Source organism: Protomyctophum parallelum, assembly GCF_964188405.1.
Source record: "Protomyctophum parallelum genome assembly, chromosome: 22".
NCBI classification, from domain to species: Eukaryota; Metazoa; Chordata; class Actinopteri; order Myctophiformes; family Myctophidae; genus Protomyctophum; species Protomyctophum parallelum.
The window spans coordinates 31303155-31325782 of NC_139714.1; the positions used below are offsets into that span (position 1 = coordinate 31303155).

General features: G+C 43.6%; 1 protein-coding gene across 2 annotated transcripts in view; it reads right to left on the reverse strand.

The window, feature by feature from the left end:
- LOC310853533 (serine/threonine-protein kinase WNK1-like) overlaps window positions 1-22628 on the reverse strand; it is a 144658-nt gene that overhangs the window by 52057 nt on the left and 69973 nt on the right. For both annotated transcript variants that reach the window (XM_083757915.1, XM_083757914.1), the window contains exons 6-12: window positions 19675-19763; window positions 16060-16199; window positions 15346-15425; window positions 14332-14493; window positions 13626-13695; window positions 12350-12543; window positions 1521-1589 (exon numbers count right to left, since the gene is read on the reverse strand). In XM_083757915.1, coding sequence (XP_083614041.1) covers window positions 1521-1589; window positions 12350-12543; window positions 13626-13695; window positions 14332-14493; window positions 15346-15425; window positions 16060-16199; window positions 19675-19763 — 804 coding nt within the window. The remainder of the gene's footprint in view (window positions 1-1520; window positions 1590-12349; window positions 12544-13625; window positions 13696-14331; window positions 14494-15345; window positions 15426-16059; window positions 16200-19674; window positions 19764-22628) is intronic.

Sequence of the window (22628 nt, forward strand, 5' to 3'; positions counted from 1 at the left end):
AGCCTCCCCAGACTAATATCCCGCGGTCCGTGCGATATTAGTCTGGTTTATTAACCAGGCTAACGTAACAGGTGAAGTTATGAAATACGAGTCTGCTGCCCAGACCGAGTAGCGACAAAGTGAGTGACAAAACAAATTCACGGAACGCAGCGATTCAGGCTGGAACCCAGGATAACGGAGGAGATATGAGAGGGAGGGAAGGGAAGGGGAGATGGGGGGCTATAGGAGATGAGAGGAAGGGAAAGGGAGAGAGGGGCTATAGGAGATGAAGTGGATGAGAGAGAGCTCTTTCAAATGTTTAAAGGGATTGTGACATTAAAAAAAAGGTTTTGGAATTGTTCTTGTTTTTTTTAGGTTTTCTAATCTCAATTGCACCCAAAAAACATGAACTTTTAACATTCAGTAGATTTTCTGTGATCTGGGGTTTTCTGGCTCAAACAGGTGCTCTGATTTGCCGGCAGTAAGTGACATCACTTACTGCAAATCCCATATATGTCAATGGGATTTGCCAGCAGATGTCACTGTTTCACTGTGTTGCCTCTTTTCATTGTAGCTCAAAAGGCCCAAAAAACCCCAAAGAAAACTTCAGACCACAGAAAATCCACTGAATGTTCAAAGTTCAGGTTTTTTGGGTGTAATTGAGGTCATAAAACCTAAAAGAAAAAAGAAAAATAAAAATAAATGAAAATGAAAGTCATAAAACCTAAATGTTTAAAGACAATATGCAGGCAGTGTGCAGATTTAACCCTTTTTCATTACAGGACATTCTTCACTCTGCGTGATCACCGTCAGATTTGAGTTTGTGCCCTTAAATTACTCTCACCACGCTGCTAATGCATTTACCATGATGTGCTCGCAGAAAAACAGCTAGTTTGTCTCTATAAAAAATACTGACCTCTGTGGAGACAGGAGTAGGTCTGCCTAGTATGCAAGATTAACGTACAGATAACAATATCACCGTCAACACTGGCAAAGAGCATTTCCTTACTTAAAATACAGTACTTGCTCGTTGCTACCTTGCGTTCGACTGAGAGGAGCACACCTCACTCTTGCCTGATTACGACTAAGAAAATTCTCAACATGAATTTAAGAAAGCAAACAAAAAACAAAACAGCGCGCCTAGAGTTTTGCTCTAAAAATATGTTTTAAGTGGTTAGAGTGATCAATTTAGGAAATTACATTAACGATTAGAATCTTCTCATGTCGATTAAATCACACACACACACACACACACACACACACACACACACACACACACACACACACACACACACACACACACACACACACACACACACACACACACACACACACACACACACACACACACACAGTGCAACACGCAACTGCACATAAATATTATTTTTTTACTATACAAGGGTAATGATCGCTGCAGCCCTAATATCACTATGCTTATTTCATTGTTGGTTATACGGTGTGATTATTGGACTAGCTTGAAGCCAAGCGTCGCCCTGGCACAGAGGACAGCAGGATAGGAGGGGTTGCATCGTCAGTCTCACCTGTTGGGCTGCGGGGTTTGACAGGGAGACGGACGTAACGATACCGGGTTGGGGAGGTGTAGCCTGGACCTGCCGTTCACACAGACGGGGACAGAGAAGAGGAAAGAGACAATTAGAACCTGTAAGACACCGCCATCAAGGAACTCCAGCACTGGAGTCTCTCACGCACGCACGCACGCGCGCACACACGCACACGCACACAGTACAACTGTACAGTAGAGTGTTAGGATTAGTGAATGGGATGAGCACAGCATGCAGGTGATTGTTTAAGACAACAAAACACAGTGGGTTGTGGTTTTTCTGATGAAACAAAATGATAAAACCCAAGCTTCAAAACTAAATAAAATAAACAAATTAAGTATTTTTACATTAAAAAGCAGTGCCTTGTCACTTGTTGATTTGATTCATTATGGTTGAGAGAAAAAAAGAAATTCATCCATGTGCTGCAAAAAACATTTCGTTTTAGTTTTTCACCAATGTGTAAGTTAATCACTCAACAAAACCAAGCTCAGCTTAAAATGCTTACTGTTACTTTAGAGGTTTTAAACTCATGTGGCAAAACGCTGAACTAAAATCAACCCAACTACGCTGCCTGGCAAACTCAATTTTAAAGTGCGCTAAACTAAGTTGTTCTAAATGCCTTTACGTAACACAACACAAAGTACACCTAAGTAAATCCCATTAAACCACACTGACACTCCGTTAGTTCTGGCGAGCTAATTAGGGTTAGCATCTATAGAAGAAGTGGATACTTGTCCCCGTTCACACTACGCCTTAACACAGTACACCGAGTAGAGAAAAGCATGCCATAGATACACTAAACATAAGCGTTCAAAAAATGCTCAACTCCACGACTTGCTGACTGACACAGAAAACAGTCACATACACACACACACACACACACACACACACCACAGGGGGAAAATAAAATATAATAAAATATGAATAATTTATTTAACAAGCAAGGACATAAAATATACAGTTTGAAGAAAGGCTAATAGGAAGGAGAAGATTAGGGAACAAAGAGGGACGACAGGAGGATGACGTCAGCAATTATAAACCTTAATAAACTAAGACCTTTGAAGCATGTGTGTCAGAACCTTGACTTCCTGTCTGGACAGGAAGGGGCAAAAAAGAAAAGAAAGGAAAAGAAAAACAAATTCAAACAAGAAGCTAAAACGGAATCAGAAGTTCAAACCAAAGGAAAATTTAATAAAAAAAATACATTAAACAACTATTTTAAGCCTCTTCAATCCAACCACCTCCAGCGTTGAAGCAGCACTAAAACCTCAGCAACGGTTAAGACAAAAATAATTAAAACAAATTCACAAATATTAAAACCAGACACTACCTGTGTGGTTACATAGCGGATGTCTGAACCCCCGGGTTGGTTTTTGTTGTATGTTTCTGCGTGTTTGTTTATACAAATCAAAGTCGCACAAAATCCACAAAATCGACAAAATATATGTTTTTTTTTTTTTTTTTACTTTTTATCCCACGATTTTGTAACCCAGTTTTCTTTTCACCCAGTGCCAATTATCTAATGTAATCCTGGGCGCTACACTTCCTCTGCCAACCGGGGGGGGGGGGGGTGGGCAGCGGACTGACCTCATGCCTCCTTCTATGCATGAGGAGTCCAAGCTGCTTCTTTTCACCTGGAATTTCCCCGGCCGGACGTAAAATATATGATTTAAAGGATTCTAAAAACAATGATTGCAGTATGTATATCTTTCTAGGTCGTTTTTGGTAAACTTTACTGGATGTGTGGACTTTGATTTGTATGATAAAGATTTCAGGTATACCACCTGTACTATATACCTGCACAAACACACACTTCTCATATACAGATGTATATGAACATACACACAAAAGATTACTTACTGGTGCGTACAAACAAAACAAAATGAAATACAAAACAGAACGGGGGGGGGGGGGGGGGGGGGCGGGGGAGGGATTCAGATAGTTAATTTAAACAAAGCTTTAATACCAGAGGGAGACTCAAAAACAACCTTAATGAAGTCTAAAAAATCATTTCATTTGAAGCTTCAGTGACCATGAATTGTCAAACTCAAGTCTCATAAGACTTGACTTTTAATTTTTATCCAAATGTTTGCCTATGGTGACAGGCCCAGAATAGGGACGCCCAGGTGACAGAAATATGCTACTGTAGAATAGATGGACAGAAGACAAGCGGTCAGGGTGAGTCTCTCTCGGGAGCGGAGAGGTCGGCTTGAGAGGCTTAAAATCACAACCACGGCAAATAAATGGCTGACACTGAACCACAGGGTTTGATATTATCCAATAGCACAGAGCAGTAGCTGGTCTATAGGGAGGTATGATGCAAGCGACAACAGGAGAGGGAGAGCAGGGGGAGTCTTGGTCACTTCACCGTTTGAAATTAATTCAGTTACTCTTCTGGTATGGACCGACAGAGTCAGAATCATACACAGTTTGCCTGTCTGCGCTGTTGTTTAGTCTCTAGTATATTATGCAGCAGGTTATTGCCAGATTTATATGCATTGCAGTGTCTCTTGCCAACATGTGACACAAACTTACGATGAGAGTATAAATTGAGTTTAGCCGAGACCAGAATGATCTCAGTGTGAAAAGGGAATGGATCTGGAATTTAATCTGAAAATAGATAATGAAAATGGGATTAACTACTTAAAATGGGAAAAACTACTTAAAATGTCCTGATTATACTCCATTCTACTCTGTAATATATGATTATTACCACTACTATTATTCTCCCCTATTCCATCCATCATATTATACATGTATCCTTATTCAAATGAAGAGCACATTATTCAATTGCTATAGCTGAAGTGATTTCAGACAGTGAAGTGACAATGTGTTGGTTGGTGTTGGTGCTGACCAGCAGAGGCTCATGGTATGTTATGTCGGACTGGGCGGGTACCAGGCTTCCCTGACCCGGTGGCCAGGTGCTGTCAGACTGGGCGGGTACCAGGCTTCCCTGACCCGGCGGCCAGGTGCTCTGCAGCAACGACGCTCCTCCGGGAGGGCGCTCAGAGGACGGCGTGACGAGCAGGAAGCTGGGCTGGGACGGAGGGTGTCCGTGGAGGTCACCAGGGTGTGGGCCTCCGGAGGAGGAGGAGGAGGACTCGTAGCCCAGAGGAGCAGAGGAGGAGTGGGAGGAGGGCAGGGGGATGCACTGGGCGGCCGACGAGTCGTGAGAAGGTTGGAAGTGGAGGAGAGCGGAGGGAGGCGACTGGAAGTCACTGGCGTCGGAGGACGAGGCCAAGGAGTCGGCGGGGAGTTCGGGGCTCCTGGCCTGGCCTCCTGCTGTGATGTGGTGAAGGAGGAGGCTTCCGGGAGGCAGAGGGTGCTCTGGGCTGATGTAGGAGTACAGTTCCTCTGTCACCGCAGGCAGACGGCCGTAAGAACCAGAACCGGACCCAGAGCTCTCCTCCAGGGGGAGGTCGACGGAACTCCTCCTGACCCTGTATGCGGGATGTACCAATCTGGAGGCCAGGAGGCCGGGGTCGACCGCAGCGGCGGCCGCTGCCGCCGCGAGGTGGTACTCGAACATACTCTCTGCAGAGGGTGGAGTGGTGTCGCCTAGCATCGGAGGGGCAGAGAGAGGGAAGGGGGAAGGGGAAGAAGGGTAGCATCCGTCCGAGGACGACGCAGAAGCACCGGCGGAGTCCCCGATGTTAGTGAGCGGAGCAGGGAGGGGCGTGTGCCTCTGCATCATGTGTGGATGGAAGAACCCGGCCTGTGGGGGAGGAGGGCCCTCGTAGCCCCTGCTCACGGCCACCGCATGCCTCTGCGGGTGGTGGAGGCTCAGCTGGCTCAGCTGGTGCGCCATTTGATAGTCGGCGAACGCCATGGCCTCATAGTGGTCCAAAAAGGCCGCCTGGTTATAGCTCCGCCTCAGTGCAGACTCCACCTCCTGCTGCTCCGCCCTCATGTCCTTGTAGCCGTACAGGCAGGTGTCCGTCTGCCCGGCGCCCAGCCGCTGGGCTATCCCGGAGTTAAGCAGGTCCTCCAGGCCGGAGAAAGGGTGCAGGCTGCTGGCGTAGCGCGTGTACGTCGGCTGAAAGTGTCGAGTGTGGGCCTCCAGGATGGAGGTGCTCTTACGCCGCTGGCCGGTGTAGTTTTGAGGAGGACAGGATGGAGGAGGGGAGAAGGAGATGGGGCGCTCGGGTATGGGGGGAAAGAAGAACGCGGGGGGCTCGGGGAGGGATGAGAATGGATGGTTTCCACCTCCACCTCCTCCTGATGAAGTCAAACCTCCACTGTACGGGTAGGACTGACCCTGCTGTGAACAATGCATACATAAGAATGTGAGACGTTAAGGAGAGAGAGAGAGAGAGAGAGAGAGAAAGAATAGAGAGAGAAAGATGCAGAGCAAAGAGCAAAATAGAGGAAAAGAACTGTTTGAAAAATGCTGTCTTCAGTCGAGAAGACAGACTGACAGACATTAAACACACAATGTGTCTCAGATGAGCCAACATCGGCATGGTGAGGGGATAGACTGAAAGACAGAGTACCGTGAGAGAGACGGACGGATGAACAGAAAACAAACAGATGAAAGACAAAAAGAAACAGACAGACTGAAACAGACATGGAACAAAGTGATATGAGAGACAACTACACCCCCCCCCCCCCTCCCCACACACAGACACACACCCCTCCCCACACACACACACACACACACACACACACACACACACACACACACACACACACACACACACACACACACACACACACAGAGAAACAGACGGACAGTCTCAGGACAGTGAGGTATTGAATACAGAGCAGAGGCTTGACATTTGCTCTGACTGAGGTCACCAAAGTGTCAGCCCGTGCTTGGTCAGGCTCTAGTAGACAAACAACCATCCTCATTTTCAAACAAAACAGAACTATGAGACGAACTATGTCACATCCCAGTTTATCTAGTTAATACCAACAAACTATGTTGTTTAAAAGAACAGAACACTGATCTGTTAACAACAGGCTCATGATGAAAGAATCAATCTGACATGACGGTGTCTTGTGACAGGGAGTCATGATGTTTGGACAAGCTAATAGAAAAGGAATTTGAACTAATTTAGACTAGAAAATGAATTAGAACTAATTTAGACTAATTGTGAGGGTAAGCTATAAAGCTAATGACACTTGTAGTGTTTCACAATATTCTGTCAGTGTCTGTCAGAGCAAAGCCAACACACGGTCTGTATTTAATGAGAACAAAGGGGTGGTCAGATATACAGACAGGCCCAGGGAGAGAGAGATAAATGGATGAGAAGACAGAGTCCCCAGTGTCAATACAACTCCAAGAGTGTACACACTCCGAATTAAACTAGAACAGATGAATTTACCGTGTAGGCAGGGAAAGTAACAGAGACCTACACAGGTGACTGGAACAGAACAAACTAGATTTGTTGAACCAATTATGCTAGCAATAGCTAGCTTAAGCTGCGGCCATCATTGCCCTGCTAACATCAATTGCGTGCTGTTCAGAACCAAAGAAAGAACGTTTGATGGAGCTACTCCCATCCTAATTTAATATTGTGAAAGACAGCTGAATTCTGCAAAATTTGATCACAATCTCGATTACATTTCCAGGTATTGAGATTGGCAGAGAATTCTCTTAACGCTCGGTTTGTTTACCCGGTTTATCCTTGTTTCTTTGTAGCATTTAATTGTTGTTCTTTGCACTATACTTACTTGGCCGTTTAGCCTGTAATTTGTTGACTGGGGTCAATGCCATTTACTCTGATCTTGCACTTTATAAATTGCTCTGCTTAAGCTAAAACGCCCCAAACTATAAATTGTAATGCTGCACAGAGCACAATGCTCACATAACACGGGCTATAAAGCAACTAATTGATAAACTAATTTAATGTTCTCATTCCAAGAGGCTGTTGACAGTTTCCATGGTGCCACATTGTTTTCCAAAGCTGCATGCTGCTAATTCTGCACAGGGAATATATTCATTCTTATCTTAGATACAATTACACTGAGCCACCAAAACAAGACATGGTATACGTGATACATGGTGCCACACTATTCTACAACACGACCTTGATGAAGACACGTATTAAAGACCGATTTAACAATTTTACTTTTAGGGGCGATAGAGCAACCTCAAAATTATCTGCTTCATAGGCTGTGAATTATGTCGCTATCATGGACATTTGAATTTAGTTTCTTTAATCAATCTTTTCTCCACTGACGATTTCTTGTCGAATCAATCAACGCTTTCTAATACATGTCATTGTGTTGCATTATCTATCTGAATTTAAGATGATTTTCATACAGTCCTTCTGAGACTCTAATCTATTATCAGACACCAGTGCAGTCCCCAGTGTGAGCATTTAGTGTTCGTTGGGCTTGCTTCAGTTTCTGTTCAGTTATTGATAAGATTCTTAATTTTAGGCTTTGATTATTTCACTGTATTCCTGTGACTTTGACAAGTCACATCCACAATGTACAAATGAATACCACTTGTCATCATGATTTACTGTTTCTTGTAGTGGAGGAAGTTCAAGTCTAGCGGCAAACAAAAGTGGGCTGTTACTGTTGCTGCCCCATGCAAGGGATTGTGGTTGTTGTAGATTACTGTCTACTTCAGTAAACTTCAACTTAGCTTATTGAACTAGAAAACTAACGCTAATGAAACAATGAACATTAATCTCTTGTTTCCTGTTATTAACAACTGAAACTGAACAAACCAACCCCCAAAACTCAATCAGCACTATAGTTCTCGTGATACTCTCCCTCTTGTCTCTCACCCCCCGATTCTGTCCTGGCTAAAGCCCGATTTATGCTTTGTCACACAGACACGACAGAGCATAAATTAGGCTTAAGGCGAACGTACGGAAGAGGAGTAGAGCGCGGGCAGGCTGGCCCTCCTCTGCCGGGCTCTGGGATGGGGGGACGATGAAGAGGAGGAGTGGAGAGGGAGGACCGTCTCCAGAGCCTTGGAGAGACGCCCCGCAAACGTCTCCCTCTCCAGTGCCAGGGAAGAGGGGCAGTGGGAGGAGGGGGCGTGGCCAAGGTCTGGTGGAGGGGTGGAGGGCTGAGGGACCAGGAACGCAGGAGCAAAGGACGAGGAAGAGGGAACGCAAACAGACATGCTACGGTTTCTACGGCGATGGGAGACAGGCTGCGGAGATGGGCCAAGATGGAAAACAAACACACCCACACTTAATGAACAATGAAACAGAAAATGAGAATGATTACACAAAGCTAAGAAAAAAACAGCACAATAAACACAACTGACAGAAAATGAGACAGATGTACACGCATACAAATAAAACATCACAATGAAAACAACAGACAGAAAATAGCCATGTACACAACATAAGACAATAATACACACAGGGCTCTGTATGTAGAAAAGTAGAAGGGAGATAATTTGCTCATTACTACAATGGTGCCGAGTTGAGCCGACATTCCTCCATTCCAGTGCTTATTGTGCCATCTGCATCATCAGTGACCGCTCCCCCTCCGTTCTCTCTTCTCACAACATTTCTACAGAGGAATGATGTTTATGTGTGCCCTTTATTCTACCATTTCCTCCATTGTGTTGTGGAAATATAAAATGATGGCAATACGACCAGGAACAGTGTTTTGCGTACTTTGCTACATACAGTAGGAATTACTGGATACCGAGAGGAAAAGAAGTCAGTGAAGAAACACCAACTCAAATTCCTTTGAGTGCTGAGGTCAAGTGGAGACTTGAGAGGCCAACCTAAAATGTCTAGGTGTGGTTGATCTCCGCCCTTCTACCATGAGATTCATGAAACCTTTTTTTTTTTTTACATCACAGGAGTATAGACTGTGTTTTGGTTATGACAATGAAATTAGGTTGGCGAACTGAAAAGAGATGGGGCATTATTTATAAATGCATTAAAACTAAAAGTGCATTTAGAACTCCTTGCGAACATGTATACAGATGTCCCTCCCAAAACCCTATGAGCAGCGTGTTCGACCGCATGTCCGACCGGTGTTTCCGCATGTCGGTCCGTTTCCGCATGTGGAACCTTGCTCAAAGGCAAGGTTTTGGGTTCAACCCCAGGCAGCGGGCACCACCAACTCAGTATGAGTAGCAGGGCTTGGCTTGAGTAACTAAGATGTGCTGTAAATCCAGGGAGGTGTAGGTAGGTGTGGCGCTTCCTCTCAGCAATCCATCTCTCAGGGGTCTAGCTCACAATTATTATGAAAAAATCTTAAAGGTTTTATGACATTAATTTTCATTTATTTTTCTTTTTCTTTTAGGTTTTATGACCTCAATTACACCCAAAAAACCTGAACTTTGAACATTCAGTGGATTTTCTGTGGTCTGAAGTTTTCTTTGGGGTTTGGAAGCCCTTTGAGCTACAATGAAAACAGGCAACACAGTGAAAACAGTGACATCTGCTGGCCAATCCCATTGACATAAGGGGATTTGCAGGGTCTTACATCACTTACTGCCGGCAAATCAGAGCACCTGTTTGAGCCAGAAAACCCCAGATCACAGAAAATCTACTGAATGTTAAAAGTTCATGTTTTTTGGGTGCAATTGAGATTAGAAAACCTAAAAAAAATAAGAACAATTCCAAAACATTTTCTTTAATGTCACAATCCCTTTAAAGGGTAGGTTACGTGATATTTTTAGTTAAAAGGTTAAATCACTATATTCTGATGTTTAATCTGTATCCTGACCGAGTTCTCTACCCTGCTTGGCTAAAATGCAACCTGGAACCTGAAAATACATTTTCTGTTAAAAAAAAAAAAAGCTGGTGAGACTTCTGTTACAGAACAAAAACACTCTATAAGCAGGGGTTTTCAACTGATTATGAACCAGGGACCTAATAATCTGTAGATTATTAGATAGACTAATAACCCATTCTGGCCTGAGATCAGATTCATACGAGGTTTCCGCCGGACACACACTGGTCTGATGAACCCATTCTGACCCGAGATCAGATTCTAAAAATGTCAGTCGTTCTTCGATTTTTCAAAAATGGCAGACCTACAAGCTCATATCGCGCCACTCGGTGGCGCGATATGAGCTTGTAGATCTGCTATTTTTCAATAGGTAAAGCTTAACATGATGCTAACACCAAAATGGGTGCCCGGTCAGAATGGGATAATCAACCTGGGGACCACTGTTGAGTTGAGTGAGGGGATATTAAAATCAATATCAAATGTGTTAATTTGAGGTGAATTAAATCAAGCCCTTAACAGTCAGTAATGTTAGTCGTCCGGAGCTATTCCTTTGCCTGGTTGCCCTTAATCTGTTCTCTTAACCTGCATGATTATATGGGCACAATAATAGACTCAACCAGTCAAATCCGGTTAACTTTTCCTTGAAATTCAAATTCCCTTTCTGTGGAAGTTCTTGACATCCGACTTCCCAGTACATCACCAGGTCACTTAATGAACTAGTTTGTTTTCCAACTAGTGGTCGATAAAAAAACATACTAAATGCATGGCCAGGGACCACGTCCACATGCAATACCTTCACGGACCACCAGTGGTCCACGGACCACCAGTGGTCCACGGACCACCAGTTGAAAACCTCTGCTCTATAGCAATGAGTACCATCACAAAATAGAGATTTTTAACACTTATTTTAACCAAAGAAAATCACTTACCCTATCTTTAACAGTTCTACTGCGTAACCCGCGTTCCCCACTATGTGTCGGTGCTGCGTAATACGCTAAACCTGCTATTTGTTTAATGTGTTTAATTCGCCGTTTTTTAATAATTAAAAAGAAAGAGCGGAATTGTCGCGGATCTGGTGACGAGGCCGTCGCGTTATGATGACGAAACCGGAAATCAAGCTGAAACATATATGACTAATGGTAAAATACATAATGTAAAATACACACAACAGAAAATAACACCATGTGCACAACAACAAAGTAAACGCAAAGAAGATAGAAAATAACAATGTACAACACACAATAAACAATGCATATAAACAAACTTACAATAAAGAGTAGTAGAACAGAAGAAAAGAAAGAGAGGGAACAGGATACAGCTCTACCAAGTCTCTATCTAACAGCATGTCTGTCAGATGTCTGTCTGTCTGTCTGAATTACTAACGTATCTGACTGAATGACCCTCCGTCCGGCGGTCTGTCTCATTGACTGTAATCTTTGTGTGTGTCGCTCTGTCTGTCTGTCTGTTCAACAGGTGATTAATTGGTTGTAACTGACAGAATAATACGTTTAGGTTCCTCTTCGGATTGTCCCGATCCGATCACTTTCATTTTCAACGTGATCGGGACATCCATAGCATCAATATCATGATATTAGATTGGATATCGTCTATAATTTTGGATATTGTACTATTGTGACATGGCATAAGTGTTCTATAGAAATATAAATATCGGATCAGGAAAAATCGCTATAGGCAGATACTCAAAATCAAATGATCGGCATTGGATCGGGACATCCCTATGTAGTTCCTCTGCATTTCACGGTTCTAGTTCTGCAAACGCACAGAAAAGCCAACTCCCATTGATATCACAAAATGGCAAATCAGGTGTATGTGTGTTTGTTTGTTTGTTTGTGTGTGTGTGTGTGTGTGTGTGTGTGTGTGTGTGTGTGTGTGTGTGGGGCACTATACTGTGATTATTCAACTTGCTCCTTGTAAGTCGCTCTGGGTAAGAGCATGTGCTAAATGCCCACGTTGTAAGTTGTTTGCGTGTGTTATTTGTGTTACATAATGATATGGGACAGTAAAACACCACAGCAGCAAAATGCAAGTGAGCTGTGCATCCTGTTATGTGGAAGGCAAAGACAACACAGAAAGGCTGTCAACACTTTGATGACAGCAGCGGCGGCGGCAGCAACAACACTCACCATTGGCTGAGGTGGGGGGTATGCTGGGTGCTGTGTGGGGGGGTAGGGGGGCGGGGCTTGGGCCTGGGGAATAGGGGCCTGCTGGGAGGACGATGATGAGGGAGGGCAGCTGTAGGACATGACCAGCTGACCCTGGAGGGACACCTCGGAGGATAAAACAGACCCACCCTGGCCGCTGTCTAGAACTCCTTCAGCTGACGGTGGGATACAGAGACGTGAAAGGTTAGTTTCATCTAAGGTAGGTTAGTCTTACCATGTCAGTAGAGTTGTTCCGGTACCGATTCCATTATGGCCTAAAATGCTGCCAGTCGGCCAGTCTATGCCGATCTCACATGATATTATCACATGACGATATCTCATTTACAGTAATATTCCAATTGCTTCATTTGATGTTGCATGGCTGTTTTATACTGCAGTTGAACAATTATTAATGGCATTTGTATTTGTTCCTAGACTAGATCAGTGATGAGACTAGATCATTAAACTTTTTAAATTTCAAGGACCACCATAACTCTCAATAGTTCCATTTGGAACACCCTAAAAGAACCCTGAGGGTTCCTGGACCACACTTTGAGAACCAGTGTCCTAGATCGTTCTTGAAATTACACAATGTTATCGGATCAGAGCTCGGTATCGGCCTATGCACAAGTTGTAGGAATCGGTATCGGAAAGTACAAAATCGTATCGGTACATGTATCTCTACATGCCAGAGATTTGTTAAAGTGACTGGCATTTTTTTTCACCCAATTAATTTTGATGTTATGTAAAGCGCTTTGAAAAAAAGATTGGGATTGGGGTAAGTCCCTGCGACATACTAGCGCCATGTCCAGGCGGTGTACTTGTACATCAAGCTGCCTCACGCTACAGAAACAGGAGATAGGCTCCTGTTTCTGTAGCGTGAGGCAGTAATTAATATTAATGTTATTATTACATGTCAGAGGTTAGTTAACCCATTCTGACCGGGCACCCATTTTGGTGTCAGCATCATGTTATGCTTTAGCAGTTTAGCTATTGAAAAATAGCAGATCTACAAGCTCATAGCACGCCACCGAGTGGCGCGCTACGAGCTTGTAGGTCTGCTATTTTTTTTTAAACGAAGAACGACTGACATTTTTTAGAATCTGATCTCAGGTCAGAATGGGTTAATCAGACCAGTGTGTGTCCAGTGGAAACCTCGTATGAATCTGATCTCAGGTCAGAATGGGTTAATGTTATTATTACATGTCAGAGGTTAGTTAAAGTAGTAAGTAGTAATTAAATTCAGTTAAAGTCTTACATGTGAGGCTGCTCTGGTAATGAAGCTGTTGAAGTTGTGGCTCTGCTTCAATCTCCTCCATATCAGCCTGCTGGAAACATACAGTACAAACTCACATTAAAAAGGTAGGGTAAGTCATTTTCCTTTGTTCATTTTTTGTTGTTGTTTCTTGTTTTTTTTCAGTAACAAGGGTCCCCCCATCTCTCCCCATCTCTTCAGGTCCCACTTTTATCCAATTAGGAGAGAGAACTCACACAGGAATAAGATACAGGACACAAAACGTTAAATTGGAAGTGATGACACAAAGAAATAAGCAGACAAAACTGGACCCGGGAACACTATAGAATTGAAGCTGAAAAATGGGTATACTCCTTAGAGTATATATTAATAGAGACGGCATCAGACCCTGAGGCGAAATGGACATAGTGGCCGGATTCGGTATTGCAGCGCTAGGCCAAACTCATGAACTGATGGAGACAGAAGAGGTGGGTTTTCAGACTACGGCGGAAGATTGGGAGAGACTCTGCAGTTCTGATAGCAATGACAAGTGCATTCCATAGTTTTGGAGCCAGAAGGGAGAAGAGTTTGGGACATGTGGAGCGTTGTCCCGGCTGTTTTTAGTGAAGGTACTTCCAGCTTCCCTACTATCAAACTAAATGAGTCGACTTACTACCTACCCAACTAGTCAGCCAGATCAACCAACCCACTAGCTAGGTATCCAACTAACCAATGTGTGTGTCTCTGGTGTCTGCAGCTCCTGCCGTCGCTTCTCCTGCTCTTCTCTGACCAGCTGTCTCTGCTCTCGCTTCCTTCTGATCAGAGATACTCTGTCCTTGATGGCTTTGGCCATCGTCTTATGGTCTCCCTCTGCAACGTAGCCAGACTCCACCTGACGACAAAAACAACAACAAAACAATTTGTAGTACCAGTGGTTCTCAAACTGTTTTAACTTCAAGGACCCCCGTAAGTGCACTCTTTGTACACCCTTCATTTCATTGTCTAAGTAAGTTTGTATACTCTGTGCAGTGACAATAAATTGAATCTAATCTAATCTAATCTAAAACTCTGAGGCCCTCTTTTCCACCGGGTTTGAACCGGTTCCCTTCTTTTTTTCCCCTGCCTAATTTTGAACCAGCTCATTTCACTGAAATGAATTGGTTTAGGATCCTAAAAGGAACTGTAAACAAAAAATACTTGCTTCTTCTTGCCCTGAACTGAGAACCAACGTGATTGTGACACTATTCTACAGGTTGGAAGATTCAGATGCGATATAAACAGTGGCAACACTAAGGGGGAAATCATCATGAACAGGGAAAATGTAACTGCCATTGATGATTGAATTTGCCCTGTGAAATGGACATATTCGACGTCATTGCTAGCCAGGCCTGGAATCGACTCCTGCTCTCCAGGCGGGCCATCTAACCATTCAGCTATGTCGCCCCCAATTACACCGTTTCTGCTTAACCCATTTAGGACTGAGACCAGATTCTACAAAATGTCTTCTAAATCATGACAGTTTTCTGAAAAGACTATGTTTCTATATCAGTGGTTCTCAAACTATTTCATGTCAAGGACCCCAGAGATTATATGAAATTGGCCGCCGACCCCCATCTGAAAATATGTTTTTCCAGGGACCCCTCATGGACACTCACGTCACATCAGGGAAGCAAAGATTTGAGTTCAAAACGTTCGCTCTGACAGAATATATATTCAAAGATGTGGTGTGGTGTGGGCCTGGTACCATTTCCTGAGCGACATCCTCAGGTATGTCCTTGTTCAGGTCAAAGGAGAACTCGATGGCCTCGTTGTCTTTATACTTCCCTGTGGACAAAACGCATGAAAACAGTAATGTCAGTTCATGTTTTGGTTTTTTTTATCCCACAATTTTGCAACCCATTTTTTCACTCAGTGTCAATTATCTAATGTAATCCTGGGCGCTACACTTCCTCTGCCAACCTGGGGGGGGGGGGGGTGAACTGACCTCATGCTCCCTTCTATGCATGAGGAGTTCAAGCTACAAGTGCTTATTTTCACCTGACAAGGGAGAGTGCGCGTGGAAGGAACACGTTATTCGGACCAGTTCCTTTCCCCTCTATCAGGCGCCAGAGTTTAGAGACCAGGATTACTGCATGTTTTTTGCGAGGGTACCTACCCTTGGGAAGGAACATGGGGAGAACATGCAAACTCCACATAGAATCAGTTCATGTTTCTTAAAATAACACTTTCATTCACAGCTCCCAGTGGCCAACAGTAGAAGAGTGGGCAGCTCCCAGTGACCAGTACAATGGGAGTGCAGTAGGGTAGCTCACTGATGTGAATGAAGTGTATAAATGTGAATCAGAATGTGTGTGTGTGTGTGTGTGTGTGTGTGTGTGTGTGTGTGTGTGTGTGTGTGTGTGTGTGTGTGTGTGTGTGTGTGTGTGTGAGAGAGAGAGAGAGTTGTGTGGTTTGTTGCCTTTAAGCTTCTTAACGTCTTCGATGCGGAGCCACAGTTTGATGAAGATCATTTCTCCATCATCTTCTTCAGCAAGCTCCACCCGGACACCTGTCTCTTCCTGAAAGAATGCATGGTTCAACAAATCCTTGATGGCATACCTGAGAGAGAGAGAGAGAGAGAGAGAGAGAGAGAGAAATTGGCTGGGTTTCCCAAAAACAATTATGTCGCCCGTAGCTTGAACACACCCCTCTAGGCCGCACACAGAAGCCTGTGTGTGGCCTAACATGGCAGCCAATCAGACACCATGTCCTTTTTTGGGAAACACTGTCAAACACAACAACATAGAAATAGACAACCTATAGACTAGAGCACAGCCATACCTGTCCTCATTGCGCACGTAAGGCCTCCTGCATGAATGCATTTAGAAACTAACCCGTTTCCCTAAAGCCTCTTTAGCCTACACACACCTGTCGACATGTGGCAGTAGTAAAACCATTCGCAGAGAAATGTGTGTTGTGAGTGAGTGGTGATATATAATTTGCCATATATAATTTAAAGCGTAAAGAGAGCCTACTGTCAGCTGTCCGGCAGTCCAAATAGTATTACATTAAATTTCAGAGGCAAAGTGATGTCGGTAAGGTAAAATGTAGGCCTATATGAAAACACTACTGTCCCATTGTGCAAGTGAATTAAATTAATTCAATTTGATTGCCGAGTTCATAAATATAGGCCTATACAGGCCTATACAAGGAGGTTAAATGGGAGACTATTGTGCAGTCAAAGTTACCAATACAAGCTAGTTAATTCAGCATTCCTTTATCCCATTCTGACCGGGCACCCATTTTGGTGTCAGCATCATGTTATGCTTTAGCTATTTAAAAATAGCAGATCTACAAGCTCATATCGCGCCACCGAGTGGCGCGATACGAGCTTGTAGGTCTGCTATTTTTGAAAAAACGAAGAGCGACTGACATTTTTTGAATCTGATCTCAGGTCAGAATGGGTTCATCATACCAGTGTGTGTCCGGCGGAAACCTCGTATGAATCTGATCTCAGGTCAGAATGGGTTATTGACCCGTCAGACCTGGTATGGTAGGCCTGAGGCCTACCATACCAGGCCTCAGGCCTACCATTGCGTGGCACATCTATGCACAGAATATCTATGTTCACAGTGAAAGGGGGTGAAGAACCACACGCCCACTCACTATGCATATTTCCTTTGGGAAACTCGTGTGTGTGTGTGTGTGTGTGTGTGTGTGTGTGTGTGTGTGTGTGTGTGTGTGTGTGTGTGTGTGGAGCGTACTTGACTCTGCATTTCCCATGAATGAGTTGCATGGACACAAACATTAAAGGTATATTCAGTGATTTCACTCAAAAAACCTTAGGTTTCGTTTTTGGCTGTGGGACCCAGCCTTTCGTCCAATCAGGATAGAGAGTCAAAAACGAAACCTAAGGTTTTTTGACCCCCAGGGGTTAACTGGGGACAGGGACACTCCTTATATGGCCAGCACACACTATAGTAGGGAGGATTATCACAACAAAACAAGAAAATAAGTGATATTTGAATTAAGTGAAATCACTGAATATACCTTTAACTACCACGTGCACCTCCAACAGGGTCCGCTATACAAGGCCTTTGATGCAATTGGGAGTAAGAAACCATATTACAAGATGTAGGATTTTTTCTTTTTTTTTTGAGGGGCACTACCCCTCCTATACCAAGAAGCTTTGTGTGTGTGGGTGTACCCCACAGCAATGATTTGATTGGCCGGAATGTGATGATGTATGATGATAGGAGCATCCCTCACTCACTTCACGCGAGGAATGAGCAGACAAAATTGGAACTGGAACACAATTAACACAATCAGCGCCAGGATTCATTAAAGAATGATTGCTATAGACCGATTCAGAAACGGGTCTCATGGTCGCAGGCAACGTATTTCCTGTAGGTGGAGACGACATATCTGCGGTTTCCCCACGACCGTGGCTCAGGAGGTAGAGCAGGTCGTCCAATGATCCATGGGTCGGCGGTTCGAATCCCGGCTCCTCCTGTCTACATGTCGAAGTGTCCTTGGGCAAGACACTGAACCCCAAATTGCTCCCGATGTGCTTGTTGGTTGCATGGCTTCCGCCGCAATCGGTGTATGAATGGGTGAATGTAATGCACAATCTATGTAAAGCGCCTTGGATAAAGGCGCTATATAAATGGACCATTTACCATTTACCTCCTTCTACTACAGTGAATGGAAAAGTGACTGTTAGTCTGCCTCCAACGTTACTCTTTTACCTGCTTTTTACTAACACTAACATTACAAAGATGCCCAGAACATCGGGATGAACCGGTGTAGTTTATGGCTGCTCCAGCAGTAGTGGCAATATTCCAAAAAACGGAATGTCAAAATATCTACCGCGGGGGCTGAGACCAGAGCCATATAGTAATGGTTGAGAACTTGAGACAAAGCAGTGAAAGGTCCTGAAAGATACATAACGTCAGTCTTACCCAATACCCAATCTTTCTGTTTTAGGAACCCAAGGCTGCTGTACTTTATAGCTCATACTTTAATGCTTAGTATGAGGTATAAAATCACTGCGGTAGATATTTTGACATTCCGTTTTTTTTTTATGTTGCCACTACTGTTGGAGCAGCCATAAACTACACAGGTTCATCCCGATGTTCTGGGCATCTTTGTAATGTTAGTAAAAAGCATGTAATAGACGTTTGAGGCAGACTAACTATCAGTCACTTTTCCATTCACTGTAGAAGGAGGTGCGGGGAAACCGCAGATATGTCGGCTCAGCCTACAGGAAATAGTAATTTTTGAGGGGATTGTGTTAAATTGAAGCCGATAAATGGGTACAGCAAAAAAAAAAAGTAATGGTAGGAGGACAAATCCTCCTGATGAGACAGTGCTTGAGGTACAGTAGTCGATGCCTGGACTTCCTCGACAGAAGGTCCGGAGGGCACTTGCCTGGAATGCCTTGTATTGGATGAGGAAAGAGGTGGCTGTTTGTGGCATCCGTACTGCTGTACGGGGGGGGGGGGGGGGGGGGGGAAGGGTTGGGACATGGACACTCACGTCACGTCAGGAACAGAACAGGGCCTGGCTGGACGGAGTCTACCCAAGAATGTTAAGAATGGCTCTGGGCATCACATGGGCGGACCACATCCCAAACATGGACCTCTACCGAGGCCTCTCAGGGTCACGGACAGCGGTGTACTAGTACAACTTTGAGGTATTTACTTGAGTATTTCCAATTTCCAATACTTTTACTTCTACTCCACTATATCTATGAGGAAAATAAACTCCACAACAATTATATAAATATTTTCCCTCGGACATTGTTGCAATTAGCACTCTCCATTAGGACAGTGATCCTAGAGGGTGAATGACTCCTCTGCGTTGACCCAGCAGTAACTTGCTCTGATTGAACACACAGGGGAGTTTGGTGTCTTGCTCAGGGGAACTTAACCAGGCAGTACAAAGCCTAGAGGAGCCGAGGAACGAACAGGGGGATCTTCGGATTCCCAGATGGCCTCTGTAGCTCTTGAGCTCTCAAACATAAAAGTTTTCAATGTTTTCAATGGTAGAGATAGTGTGTGTGTGTGTGTGTGTGTGTGTGTGTTAGTGTTACCTCTCATCTTTGTTCTGCCTGATACATCCCTCTATAATCTCCTTCACCTCAGGAATGGCCACTTTATCAAAACTCCCAGGTTTCACTCCCTACACAGCACACGCACACGCACACACACACACACACACACACACGCACACAAAATGAAGTTCAAGAAGTTACTGAAGCTTTACAACCTATTGACACACACACACACACAGTCAGACGATTATGTTAAAGCCACTGAAACTTCTAAGAGTTTCAGTGGCTTTCAGAAACATTCACACAGCATCATGAAAAAAGAATATGCTCAGGCTAGTTGTTTGGTTTATACAGTTTTACGATGGCGTCGCCTTACACGAGCAGATCACTCCGTTCCGTTCTTTTTGGCAAACGACACCCTTACATGATGGAGTAGACAGTGTGCTTTAGGAAAGTACAAAAGCAGGAATAGCACAGTGAGCGAATATGAAGTGAAGGGGTTGGGAAGAAGTTCTGCGTCACAGTAATCGACTAACAAGATGAGCTGTGTGGTTTACTTCTAATACACGTATATCTGCACATGACGTGACGTTTATTACATTAGGGACGATTATTTTTTTATTCTGACCGGAGGAAATTGAATCTTACCAGTCACGTTGGCCGGCCAAAAACGTACTACTGGGAAGTCTGATTACGTATAGATCTAGGAAAGGTTTACCCAGGGTAACTGGACTAAGCTCAATAACTTGTTTACAGCCAGGCCCTGCTCATAGAACATTTCATGGTAGAGGTTCAATGCATTGTCCAAGGGCACTTCAGCGGTGGTAATTTTAACGTGCCGGTCCGGGGATACGAACTATAGCGACCTTCTGATATCAAGACCGCTACGCAAACCGTTCGGCCACCGCTGCCTCCGCTCACAGGTTGTGTGTTAAAACATTGGTTTTGGATGCATTTTATTTATGAAAAAAAGCTCTCTCTCTCTCTCTCTCTCTCCCTCCCTCCCTCCCTCCCTCCCTCTCTCTCATATGTTTACGAACAATTACCCATGTCCATGGCATAGGCTACATGACCAACCCATAAACCCATTTATATGTGATCTCGTCAGCATTGCAAATGAGGGGGAACCTCAATGCTCTTTTCGAGAAGAAAAATAAAAAGTCAATCAATCAATAAAACGTTACTACTTGAATTGAAAAGCTGTATGAGAAGACTGTACAATGTACTGTACAATTAATCAGCTTTCCCAAGTAAAGGCTGCCTCCTGCTTGAAATGTGCGGATGGGACTACATATGTCACCATACCTGTTGTGAGTAGCCAACATTTTGATGTATTGATGCGCACTACCCTGCGATTGCTTGTTACGCTGAAAGACGTGATCTAATGAACTGATGATGAAGTATATTCATGAGAAATCATTATGCATGCAGCCATGCACACAAACACACACATAAGTAGACATCATGATATATACTAGTGACATTATACAGACGATAACATCCATACACAAATCAAATGTGTGGTACAGTATGCAGCATAACAGTAATACTTAATATAACACTGATGACATGATTGAAGACCTATACAGAGCATAGACATAGAAAAGTCATAAAACTAGACGGGACAGAATTATAACCAAAGTTTGTGTCTTACCCCAAAATGATTTTAGAAAGTTTAAATCACTGTCTGTCTGTCTGTGATAGAAGTTAAAGTCAAACTGACCACTTCTTCTCCTCCCTCTATTTTCCTGTTCCTATCCCATGTTATTTTCCTCACGTGTACTCTCTCTCCTCCCTCCCTCAGTGCATAAGTGCGTGCGTGCGTGCATGCGTGCGTATGTGCATTCATACGTGTGCAGATACATACATGGGTGCACAGAGACATACATACGCATGTGTGCACGCACAGATTCCAGTGTCTAACAAGGTTAGAACTGAATGTAATGGAATTTATCTGATCTGAGAGAGAGAGAGAGAGAGAGAGAGAGAGAGAGAGAGAGAGAGATATGGAGAGGTAGAAGTTAACCATTTCCTTAGCAAGGCTGATTAGAATACAGGCATGCAAAGGAGGAACACATAGAAAGTGACCATGTTGCCATGTCCACTTATTATAAACAACTTTGGACTTGTTTTTCTTTAAAGTCACTTGTAAATATTGGTAGTTGCGTGTTGTGGGTTTTGGGGCTTGTTTCCAGTTTTTTCCTCAAACATTTTCATGTCAAGGACCCTCAAATTAATATGAATTTGATCACCCCCATTCAAGATTTGTGTTGTTAACCTGTTTCAGTAATATCGCAAATGTATATAGGGCTTTTCAAATAGAAGTTGCTTTACATTGGGAAAGGAAAAGAAACCAACTTTAATAGGGAAAAGTCACACCCGTGTGAACTGAGTGTTGCAACTCCCCTCTCCCCCCCCCCCCCTCCTCTCTCTCTCTCTCATTAGCAGGCAACAGTGCAGCACTATCTCTCTCTCTCTCTCCGTTTCTGGCACAACAGCGCCCCTACTGGTACTCATAGTCATACTGGTGCTCATTAACACAGTGTTTCCCAACCTTTTTTGTCCGAGGGAACACTTTTCATAGCCTAAAAATCTCGGGGAACACCTAGGGGGTGTGTATATATATATATATATATATATATATATATATATATATATACATACATTAATAAATAATTAATAAATTAATAAAGTGACAACCTTTACCCTATTACCATTATCCAAATCAATTCCTTATTATATATATATATATATATATATATATATTTTTTTTAATACATTTTGGAGGAAAAAAAATAGATCATATGCATGAAATGCCACCTAATTCTTAATCCTTTTCCTTGTCATTATTATGGGCCAACTTGTGAAAGCTGCATGCTTTTATTGTGAAGGGTCTCAGTTCTCACAGCCTGCATATTTCCACGTGCTAAACATAGCTGATCGACAAGCTCACAACGCGTTGCGTCCACAACGCGTTGTGAGCTTGTCGATCA